Source organism: Tigriopus californicus, chromosome 7, assembly GCF_007210705.1.
Source record: "Tigriopus californicus strain San Diego chromosome 7, Tcal_SD_v2.1, whole genome shotgun sequence".
NCBI lineage: Eukaryota > Metazoa > Arthropoda > Copepoda > Harpacticoida > Harpacticidae > Tigriopus > Tigriopus californicus.
This window is the reverse complement of record NC_081446.1, coordinates 9,448,954-9,461,007: the sequence shown is the minus strand read 5'-3', so window position 1 is coordinate 9,461,007 and position 12,054 is coordinate 9,448,954. Positions and strand designations below refer to the sequence as shown.

The 12,054-nt window shown below is 42.8% G+C and overlaps 1 protein-coding gene across 1 annotated transcript; it reads left to right on the top strand.

Annotated features, from left to right (window-relative positions):
- Positions 1 to 3,833: 3,833 nt before the first annotated feature.
- Positions 3,834 to 5,795, top strand: LOC131884329 (silk gland factor 1-like). Its single transcript, XM_059232071.1, has one exon. It carries the CDS (start codon positions 3,924 to 3,926, stop codon positions 5,331 to 5,333), a length of 1,410 nt encoding a protein of 469 aa, XP_059088054.1. The 5' UTR covers positions 3,834 to 3,923; the 3' UTR covers positions 5,334 to 5,795.
- Positions 5,796 to 12,054: the final 6,259 nt, after the last annotated feature.

Genomic DNA, 12,054 nt, shown 5'->3' with positions numbered 1-12,054 from the left:
AGAAAAGAAAGCGAAATAAAAACTCGTCAAATGATTTACTTAGTAGTCTTGCTGTTTTCAATCGGTTCTAACTGGCTTTTGATGTAACTAGGTGCACATCAATTACTACATTGAAGGGAAGGAGACTACTGGACTTATGTATTAAATCTAACTTTAAAGAATGAAGCTCCTTTCTCAGTTATTGATCTTTTTTCGAAACCTTAACAAGCAAGTCTTCGCACTGTTTTATTTTATTTTCTCCATTCAAGTACAAGTGATTCATTTCATTGAAAGTAAAGCAATTACTCTCAAAAATGGTGATGTTTGCTTGGTTTTTTTTTATAGTCTGATGATGGGTGTCCCAATGAAGAGATATTCTCGCTCTGTCATCGCAAGCATCATTGATTCCTAACTCACCTTTGGGAATAACCATAAAATTCCTTTTATTGTTTTCCCGTTCTTCGCAGCTTAAAGCACCAAGTCAATTTGTAAAAAAAAAGTACCACATTGTAGCTAGGATGGAAGTTGGCTGGCCGTGGATCGAACCAAATGTAACACAATGGAGAGCGGACGCTTATCAATTCGCTATGGCTATCGTAAATAAGGACAATGTCATGGTATTTTTCGTGCATCAATCTCTACTCATCGATTCTTTATAGTATGAATACGGATTCGCCCAAAGTAAAAGTAAAAATTCATTGAAAATAACAAGAACCCAAAATTCCAAGATTCCTAAAGGGGATGTTTCTCTGAGCCCCCTGTTAATGTAAACAATAACAAACGCTGGCTCTGGGAGGCAAAACAGAATAGGTGTCGTACTACGAGTTTAATGACGCCTTGGCGTTTGATCCTTTCGTCAAGAACGACTATGCCTAGAAAAAATGACTAGGACAATTAAGTTTTGAAATGGCTTGAACTTTAACTTTTATTTAGCATCATACGTGATTTCCCTAGAAAAAATGAATAGGACAATTAAATTTTGAAATGGCTGGACCTTTAACTGTTATTTTGCATCCTATGCGATTTCCTGTATCTAAACTAGAGTATTTGACATGTAAACGTGGCTTTCCAGAAATGCCTAAGTCATTGCTTGCACAGAAAGTGGATATGAAGGATCTCCGAGTTCATTTCCAGACAATTACTGATAATGTCTGCACCGGCCTGTTCGTGTGTCAGGGAGAAGCACCAGCCATTTGAACCAGCTTGTGATTTGAGCTTCTGGAGAGGTGTTTGAAGAGCAGGAGCCATGCAAAAAACTTGGAATGCACTTCCAATGAGACTTGGGATAGAATCTCCGAATCTAACATCTAAGATCCTTTTTCAACTTTGGCCTTAGTTCCCTGCGTCTGCTTCTTTCGAAGATCCCTGGCGGCACGTTCCATCAGTCAAAAATACGCTATTGCCTGCCGCTATTCATCAATATTCGACCTTGAAACGAGCAAGGATGCCTATCATGCGTTGAATTAGACTTAATAGCATTCATTACGTATGAACTTGATTTGAACAAATTCATGTGTTTTTCAAAAACGCACCTAACCGACTTAAACTTTTTTTTTTCGAAAAAGGCAAAACCGAAAAATCGAAAAGAAAAAAAGGGCCCTGCTTCGAATTCTTGATAAATTACCGAAAATGGTGCAAAAAAAAGTGAAAGAAGGTAAGAAATACTCTGGGTTGTTTCGTACGATACCAAACTTGGGCACTGAAATATCGTTAAGTAAACATAAATTGTCACCTCTCTGAACATGAGCTCTGAGCCTTTCGTACTTATTCAGGCAATCAAGTTATCTTCCATCGAAAGATATATTTAATGACAGTCCCTAATAAGGATTCAATTATTCCTTCGTTTCTTCTGATTTGTTTGAAGATATTTCGTAGAAAAAAGATGTGACCAAGAATAACCATGTGAAAATGGTTTACTTCATAAAGTTTCCCAAGGTACCGTATTGGTAGAGCATCCGTTTTAAAGTTTGCAAATCCTTGTTCGATCCCAGGTTTGCCAAATCCAAGCTTCTTTGCGGTATTTAAATTATAGCACGAATTGTTGCTTTAACAGATGAAATGGGCGAACCTGCGGTCATTCCCGAGGGTGAGGTAATAATTAATGTTGGTTGAGACGACGAAGGCGGGAATATCCCTCAATCTGACTTCATAACAAACAAAACAAAACAAACAAACAAGATTTACTTCACAGTCCATCAGGCTCTGTCTTAGTGTATCTAAGTTTTCAAAAGAATGTGGTAAAAAAAGGAGCTAGCTAAAGAAATAAACTGAAGAATTGCCAAAGCATCACAGTTCGTCAAAGGATTTCGCCACATGAAACTGCAGCAAAGGAAATAAAATAGCTTAGTGTGCCATTTAAAACACCACTAGTGTGTGGGAGGGGTATCCAGTCACAAGTCGTTCAATCAATAAAGGTTGTAAGAATGCCAAATGGCATTGGATAAACGGGGCGATGAATGGGATGTAGCACAAAAACATTTAACACTTGTCTAATGACGAGTTAGTGCGATATATAATATGGCAATTGGGCACCCAATATTAATTCATACTTTAAAAAGTAAAAAGGATCACTAAATATGTACATTGAAATCATTGAAAAAAATCCAGTCCTTTAAAGAATACTCGAGTTATTTCCAAATTTAAGCAAAATATTCTACTCTTTTCGGCTTATAAACCAGATTGGCGTAACATAGCGTAGAATAGAGTCTCGAGCTGATCTTAGTTTAAATGAAATGTTCGCAATATATCAGCCAAAGTTGATCCCTTCCAGTATTTTCGTGCATTATTTGCTATGTGAGGTCCGGTTGAGTTTCTTTCAGCTGTTGTAATGCTGGAACACTTTGATACCTGGTTGGTGGACGAACGGGACGCCCATAGGACGAACGGGACGCCCATAGGACGAAGAAGGATAGATAGTCTTTTGAAGCACGGATTGAATAGCACTAACCCTGTAAGTCGGCTTGAGCCGGTCCAACGAAAACGTTTCATGTTGACCTCCTTTGTCTAAGACAAAATATTTTTCGGACTTTCTCAGGGCACTACAAGTTCATAGCTCATTGGCATCTCCCAGAATCAATGGATTGTGATTTGCCTTTAGTCTTTAAATCAGTGTGGTTGACTTCCAGTTTGCCACACGCAACGATATGAGAGAGAAAAGAGATGTGTTGGTGACATCTTTTAAGTTGTAACAAAAGTCTCCAGAAACCATTAGGCTTATGGGTATCTGTAGATGAGTTTGTTCTAGTTTTTTCCTTTGACAAAGGTGCCAATTTCAAAACGCCTCAAATGGTCTAGTGGTTCGTGGCCTAATGCATGAGCATCAATCCAAGAGTTCGAGAGAGGCTCAAATCAAAGCACTTTATTGGTATTCCATTCATTCATTCTCTGCGTGTTTTCAACATGATCTCTTCGGTGTCCACTGGCTTGCACACCATTGATCCACGTCTACACTCTAATCAAACCTCTCTAATCAAGCCCATCTACGATACCTGTCATTTCTTTTTAGCACAACAACCTAGAGCACAGTAAGCACGTGCTCTTATTGGGGAACTGAGGGCCTTTTGTCAAGAATTATGAGGTTAGCTTTGGCAACAATCACATCGGGGTCGTTGGTGAATTTTTATGTCAGAAATGAGAAGCCGAGTAATTCCTCTCTCTTCCTTCCAGTACAATGCTACCCAAAAGCGACTTAAGAAGTTGACTGATAACTGAGATAAGGCACTTTGTAGTGGGTATTGAATTTCCTGTTGGTTTCTCCTTCCTGTTCTGCTTGTCGTGTTTTTGTGACAAATCTTCTGGGGCCCTTTCCTGGCGAACCAATGAGAAGTGAGGAGGAGGAGCCTATAGAGAAGCTCATTTCCCGTGGAATCTGGCCAGTCGGAAAGAAGCTCGTAGAGAGGAAAGTGTTCAGGGTGTGATTGTTCAAGAGCCTTTTCAAAGCTAGAATGCTTCACCAAAAGATCTACGATGAGGCTCCATTGTCTTCCATATCGCATCTCCCATCTTATTGCATTAGTTCGACGACCTCCATGAACTCAAGTTTGAGTCCATATCAATTTCAAGGCCAAAGTGTTCCACATCATGTCAACACATCGGACATGATGTCTCCCGGACCGTTGGGAGTTGGGTCCATCGGGGGGTCGTCTGTGCCTAATCTAACCTCTAGTGCAACCACCCCCACCTCTCTTTCAAGTCCATACGGAATGGCCCCCTCCAATCCACATTTACATCCTCCATTGTCGCCCCCAGGAATGGGATCTCAAGGAAACGGAGCTTTGAGTTCTCATCATCATCACCCATCTTCAAGGGAATACTTCAATGGTGTGGAAAGTGGAGCCTCGGCCATCGGTCGAGCTCGCCACGATCAGAAGAACTACCGGCGGAACTACACACATGCCAAGCCTCCATATTCCTACATTAGCCTAATCACAATGGCCATTCAGAATTCCAACTCAAAGATGCTAACTTTGAGTGAGATCTATCAATTTATCATGGACTTGTTCCCGTTCTATCGACAGAATCAACAACGGTGGCAAAATAGCATCCGACATTCTCTTAGTTTCAACGACTGTTTTGTGAAAGTTCCTCGAACGCCAGACAAGCCTGGCAAAGGCTCGTTTTGGACGCTCCATCCAAATAGTGGGAACATGTTCGAAAACGGGTGCTATTTAAGGCGACAAAAGCGATTCAAGGTGGTCAAGAAGGAGGACGGCACCATGTCTCAATCTCGGGGAATGTCCAATTCCTCGTCCAAGCAATGCAACAACAACCTTAATAGCCGAGGTAGTGGACTGGACAATGGATCCAGGAAGCAAGCTTCGTCCCTCATTTACTCCGACATGGATGCCATGGGCACCAAGAAGGAGATGTCGGGTGATCCTCTACATGGCTCAGATCATCTGGGCAGTCAGGCCCCTAATGTTTTGGACTCTCACCATTACGTTCAAGCCGATCCCCACCAAAAGAACCTCGGAGGCTACAAAACGGAAGATGACCACCATCATTTGGTTCTGCCTGCCGCCTCCCCATTAGGTCAACACCACCATATAGCCAAACATTTCCACCCGGACCACGAGGATCATCTCGCCAACCGCTACGGTCTTCCTAGTTTAGTCACCTCCGAGCACTTGAAACCGTCCTCGGCTGACATCCAGCATTTCAACAACACCAACCCGTTTTCCATCAATCGCATTCTACCCTCAACACTCGTGGGTTCGGAGCAAAAGCACGACAGCTCACCCTACGACTACTGTCCCATCAACTCGTTCCCCGGCCCCCACCATGACACCAATCTCTACTACCCGCCAACCTTGTATCCCCCTCAAGTGAGTAACAACGTGAACTCGACCCTCTGAGTGAGTTAGTTAGTGACTGACAAGGGGTTTGAAATCCTGGTCATCATTCTCTACGCTAAAGGGAGGGTTGAGGGGCCCATTCTCGCTAACGACTGAAGAGGAGGTCCACAGTGCAGTTTGCTTCTGCGAATGAGGTCCACAGGCTGGCTGGCTCGCTCTATGTGTGTATGATATACGTAGAACGTAAGTGGCTCTGCGCAGCACTGAGAACTGAGAAGTGCATCCATCCATCATCCATTTTCCTTCGATCGAGTGTATTTGAGTATGTTGTTGTTCAAATGAGGGAAAATAGGAATCACGGGTCCAATAATATCGGTCTGGCCTGATGAATCGGAAATGTAAACATACGCACACACACACACACACACACACACGAAACCATTCCATTATTGAAATGTCATAATAGTGATTAATTCGTCATTAAACAACTTTTAAATGTCATGAAAACCATACTCGAGTGGAGTTTCATTGCAAAGTGCACACGCTAAGTGTTTTTTTTATCAAGAAAGTGGCCGATGCTGAGCATAAATGATTTATTTGTTCACTCAAACTCAATTAAAATACCCAGCTTTAACAAAGCGTGAGAAAAAAAAACTTTTAAGATGCCTTTATGAGCCAACAGGTAAGTTTATGCATGCCCAAGCTTCATATCAGTTGATTTTTACCCCTCATGTCAGATGTTAACTTTCCACCAAAATCGATTAGGGCTAGTAAAAATCTTGCAAGCTAAGCTTCGGGTCCGCTTAGTGTTAAAAGTGTACTTTTTCTCCAAAACTAAAAAATATTGACGCGTGGAATACATTCATTTGTAAAGGGAGCTTCTCTATCTTTACAAAAACTATTGTGATTAAAGTTCATCCTCCCCTAAATGTTAAACTTTATTCGCCATTACAGTAGTGGAAACCGTTTAAAGTTGAAAAAAAATCATCTCAATCGTCGTTTGTTTTTGTAAATGCTTTCATGTCATGGAAAGCCGAAAATATGCACATCGTAAACTGTGACTTTCCTTTTTTGCTCCATTAAACTGCTGGGTCAATTTTTCTGCGCTGCAATTCCACTAAATTGCAAAATAGTCGGAAAAGGTTATATCGTCTTAATCGCCAAACAAACTGGACCACACACAGCGATGAAGGCCGTAAGAAAACGTCAATTCAATTAAAACCAGGTCTGTGACGTACAACACATACTTACAAAACTTGTTCCCATACGATAATCAAACAACGATTAGTTTCCTCCATTAGACGTATCGACCCTTGCAAGTCTCAAAATTCACAATTCGCTTCCTGACTGAAAAGCACTTTCGCTGCGTCTGTTTGTTTCGACTTTTTCCAATTTAGCCATCATTTACAGATATCAGGTCAATGATGAGCAGGAAGGGGCAGAAAATGCAAAACTGCAAAGCCTTTTAGAGACAAAAAGGTGCAACAAAATAACTCTGGAAGTGCGAAAAAGGCCGAAAGTGTAACAAAAGGTGCAAATAAAAGGATGGACGATAGGTAAAGCAATTTTCACAAGGCGAAGGCAGGGTCTAGGGGTTGGAAAAACTTCCTGATATGTTAGTACTAACATAGTAGTAGTTTAAATGACCATAAACCAACTAGATGCTTATTGCACAACAATTTGAGTTTCAGTCATTACCATTAGGCATACACATAAACTGAATGCATATCATGTTGGTGATGACAACCTCCTATTGGAGATACATTAAATTCACTCAAAGTTGCGACTTTTTGCCAATATAAGTGGCAAAAACTTGAGAATAAACATGAAGGGTGAACAAATTTAATTCCCCTTATTATTATTCCCCTGAGATGGTGTGACATCTCAGTTTCTGATGAGATGCTCACTGGTTCTTGCTCCTGTTTTCTCGTACTTGATGCGGTGCATCTTGGATCAGGGCATGTTTCCATCTTCACTAAAGATAGCTCACGTTGTTCCAATTTTTAAAGGAGGAGATAAGTCGCTCCCCAGTAGTTATAGGCCGATTTCTCTCACTTCGAATATTGTGAAGGTGTTTGAGAAGATCATGAAGTCCAAACTTGTTGAATTTCTTGAGGTCAATGAAGTCCTTCCTCCTAGCCAACATGGGTTCCGAGCACATTTTAGCACGGTTACCCAACTGATTAAACATATTGAGCAGGTTATTGAGGGACTGGAAAGGCACGAGTTAGTTGATGTTGTCTATCTTGATTTTACCAAGGCCTTTGATAAAGTACGTCATGGCCTTTTGTTGAATGGACTTTATGACATTGGGATCCCAGGCAAGGTTCTCAATTGGATAAACAGCCTCATTCAGGATAGGAAGCAAATTGTTAAGGTCGAGGGATCCCTTAGTGACATACATGATGTCAAGTCAGGTGTTCCCCAGGGTTCGATCTTAGGGCCCCTCTTGTTTATAATATTCGTTGCCCCGCTTCAAAAGCTTAGTATTACTGCCAGTCTCTCTTCTTATGCTGACGATACAAAGTTAGTTTCTGGTAGGAATGGCCAAGATTGCACTAGCCTTGCAAAGGACCTACGAGTAGAAATAATCTACTCTTGGGTTACTGAGAGTAATATGGCCCTGAATGACGTTTGGGTCAACTCCTCTAAATACTCCACTCGTAGATAATGGAGTTAAAGATATTGAGCAAGTCTCATCTATGAAAGATCTAGGTGTAGTCCTCCAAAATAATGGAAAAATCGATGAGCATATCCAGTTGAAGGTGGGTAAAGCTTTTCAAATGTGTGGTTGGATATATCGCACGTTTAAGTCTAGAGATAGCTTCACGATGCTAACTCTGTACAAGTCGATTGTCCAGCCACATCTTGAATATGCTTCACCCATTTGGGCTCCAATGAGTTCAGCAGGTATGCAAAACGTCGAACAAGTCCAAAGATGTTTCACTAGGAACATCACAGGATTGAGAGAGCTCTCGTATTGGGAGAGACTAGAAAGTTGGGACTGTACAGTTTTCAGAGAAAGTACGAAAGGTATCTGATACTGTACGTCTTCAAAACTATCCATGAGCTTTGTCCCAACCCAGGACTTAGGGTCAATTCTAGTAACCGTCGAGGCTTAATGTGCATTTTGAGAACACCTTCAAGCCCTTGAGAATCCAGGCTAGTTCAAACAATGAAGTCCACATCTCTTCTTCCTCGGGCTCCTTCATTGTTTGATTTGCTTTCCTCTAAAATTCGTAGGGAATACGTAGGCCTTGTTGATACGGTTGCATCTTTCAAGTCAGACTTGGACAAATTCTTAGGTAGCATTCCAGATCAACCCTACATTCAAGGACTAGCTCGGTCTGCCAATTCAAATTCGTTGGTAGACCAAATATCATATAAAGATTAAAAGGTAATAAATAGACGAATCATAACCTTTCATCTTTATAGTACTGGGGATTACATTCCCTGCAGCGGTTAGAGAAGTCCGTGAAAAACCAAACCAAAAAAAAATGACCTATTCTGACAATTTTGATAGCAAAAATTAGTTAATAATCTTTTGAGACTTATCAACAAGCTGAATAGGGAAAAACACTATTTTAACTTTCCTCTAGGTAAACGGCAATTTTAAAGCAAACTCATACCATAAATTCAGGGTCATTTTTTGAAGCGTCCTTACATTTTACTAATCCGACTTGAATATTGTTTTTTTAGTGGTTTTAAGTTGATGACATCCTTCCTACTGTGATAACAGTGAGTGGGGCCTCGCGCACGAATAGTGGCCCCCAATGAATCTGCAATGAGCCCGATCCCCTTCCTCTTCCTACATCCCCCAGGCCCGGTCTTTTTCAAGACGCGAGCTTCTAGCTCTCAAACCCTCTTCCTTTTCCCAATCATAGCTTCCCTTTCCTTCCTTCATTGGCCATAGTGATCTCTCTTTTCTAGGTCAGATTGAACTAGGTATCGCGAGGAATCAGCTGACCAAGTGGAGAGAAGGGAATCAACCGGTGTCGACCAGTTTCCTCAACTTCCATAGACGTGCGAATATGTTGCGAGTGGCTGGAGCTGGACGGTGTCTCGACAAGATCAAAAGACACGCATTAACCTTCTTATCCGAAACGTGGATCACTGAGGAGAAACACGAGAGTTGCTTTCCTGGCAAATAGGGCTTCGTGGTCCATGCCAGGAAGCCCGCTGGGCGTGGTCGGCCCAGCGGTGGGTTGGAGCTCTATATTACCAAACGCTTTGAGCCCACCCTTCTCTCGTCCTCTCCTCGTCACATAGCCGTGGACGCCTCTGTCCATGACCACATTTTCATACCAGAAAATATTCCATCTCCGACCAGTTTCGTCCATCCACTGGCTGTTTCTGATCACCTCCCAACTTCATTCACCTTCAAGATGCCCAGAAATTTCCATCATGGGGCACGACTCTTAATGGGAGGTATAGTCAATGTACAGAAGTGTGCAGCTTAACTTGAGGCCCTGCAGCTATCCATCAACATCAGGATCGTGACCAATTCAGCTGCAGTGGCCCATAGCATTCTGCAAGCATTCAAAGAGTCCTCCTCAGTGCAGTGGAGGAGAGGAGGACTCAAGACCACGTGGTTCAACCCCGAGAGCTGAGGGGTCAAATGCTCCAAAACTGTGAAGTGCCAAAACAAGTCAAACACCAGGGACTTGGGAGCAATATGAGATATCAAGGATTGCATATCACAAGTCTCTGCGGACTGCTGAGTCAGCCCACCATAGGTTGGAAGTGGAAAACCTGCGCTCTTCATGAGCCTCGCCCAGGATGGTGGGCTTATACAAATGTGTCAAAAAGCCCGCCACCAACTCGTAGATTCCCGTGAGTAAATTCCTCCTCCACTGTCAAGAACTGTTTTCATCAACATCGGAAACAGCGGTGGAGGAGGTGCAGGTCTGCCCAGAAGAACACCATTCCCTTTTGCAGTCCTTCACGGATCCCGAGATGGACATGGCCTTCAAGAAGCTGAAGAGCAAAGCCGCCTCAACATCGGGTATTTCTTCCTTACAACTTTCACTTCTCCGGACCCAAGCCCAGCCACTCCTTCAAGATCTCTCCAGCCTTGCCCTCCATTCTTCCTTCTTCACAGCAGCGTGGATGGAGTCAGCCATCATCTTTATTCACAAGAAGGGGCCAGGGACATTCCAGACAACCATCGGACCATCGCCCTTGAGAACCCCTTCTTGAAGATGATGTTCACCCTACTAGCTGCCCTCTTCTCCGGCTTGGTCAAAGATAGGGATCTCCTTCCGAGGTTTCAATTCGGTTTCTGGAGAAGCCGCTCTACCACCACAGCAACTACTCTTCTCTTTGAAATTGTGCATTCCAACATCAGCAGTCAAAGGGGAGTGAGGGGATGCTTTGTGGATTTTCCCAAAGCATTCGACAGGGTGGACCGAACGCGGTTATTTCTCGAGCTCGAACTGTAGGGAGTTTTACATTCAATCTGTGTCCTGCTGTCCAACATCTATGCGGGACTCAGATGCTCCATTTATTCTGGTCATCTATCTGGTCATCTATCTCCCTGCCACTTCACTTCAATAGGCCTTCCGCAGGAGGATCCACTGTCGCTAATTCTATTTAATTTGTACGTTTCCGACCTGCCCGAAACCCTCACACACCAAGGCCCCACCATCAATCATTTTCCAGTTCAATATCTTCAATATGCAGATGACCTGATTCTCTTGGCAGTTTCAGCCGTGGAATTGCAAAATGCCATCAATACTCTCCACGGTTATTGCCAAGAGAACGGCCTTCAAGTCAAAACCATCAAGACGAAGGCCATGGTTTTCCATAAAAGTCGTCCGTCTGCTTTCCACTTCCTTCCATATCAACAATAATCCATTTGAAATCGTCAAGCATGTTAACTATGTCGGTTTCACCTTCTCCACCAAACTTTCATTCACCATCCACCAGAACTCTGCAATAAGCAAGGCCAGGGTTGGTTACATCTGCAATAAATTTCCAATAAAGTACCTTTTCCTTCCAATAGGCCTTCAACTCTTCCAGACCTACATCACTCCAATTTTCCTCAATTTTCACCTGTGGCTCCCAAACTCCGCCCAATCCGCCCTCAAATCCCTCGATGCCACCATCACCAAATTCCTCAAGCGATACATGTACGTGCACCCAATATGCCAATAATGCATGGACGCATTTTCTATGCGAAACAGAACCCCTCACCATCGGGCTTGCAAGGTTAGTGTATAACAGAGTTGGGAACCTGACCTTTCCGGAGGTTATGTCCAGACACAAGTTGTCCTTCCCGGTCAAGGATTTATCAACACCTTATTGTCTTTGGCCCGACATACCTTCGGAATATAGGCCGTCGTGCACCTTTGCCCGGCTCCCAGCCAAACACCATCAACGACGGGAGCTGACAAAGGATCTGTTCAATCTGACCCACCAACTCTACTGCAATAACCAAGATCTTTATCATATCCCGCTACCGACCTGTCTATGTACTATCTGTGATTCCCCTCTTTCCTTTTTTCACACAAGCTATGGCTGAAATAGACTTTGTCAAAGGTCACCTAGAAAAGGACATTGACCGTTGCCAATCTGCCCTGTGGTCCACTTAAACATGGATCAATAAACTCTTTAGACATAATCATGTTTAGACAGTGAATCGTCGTCTTGGGAAAGTAAATTTGCTAAAGAGCCCTACCTAAAATGAATTGCGGTTAAGATTTCATCATATTTTTGGGTAACTTCATTGCCAAATGAATGGGCAATCTTATACCGATCAAGGGAATCACGAAAAGTAAGT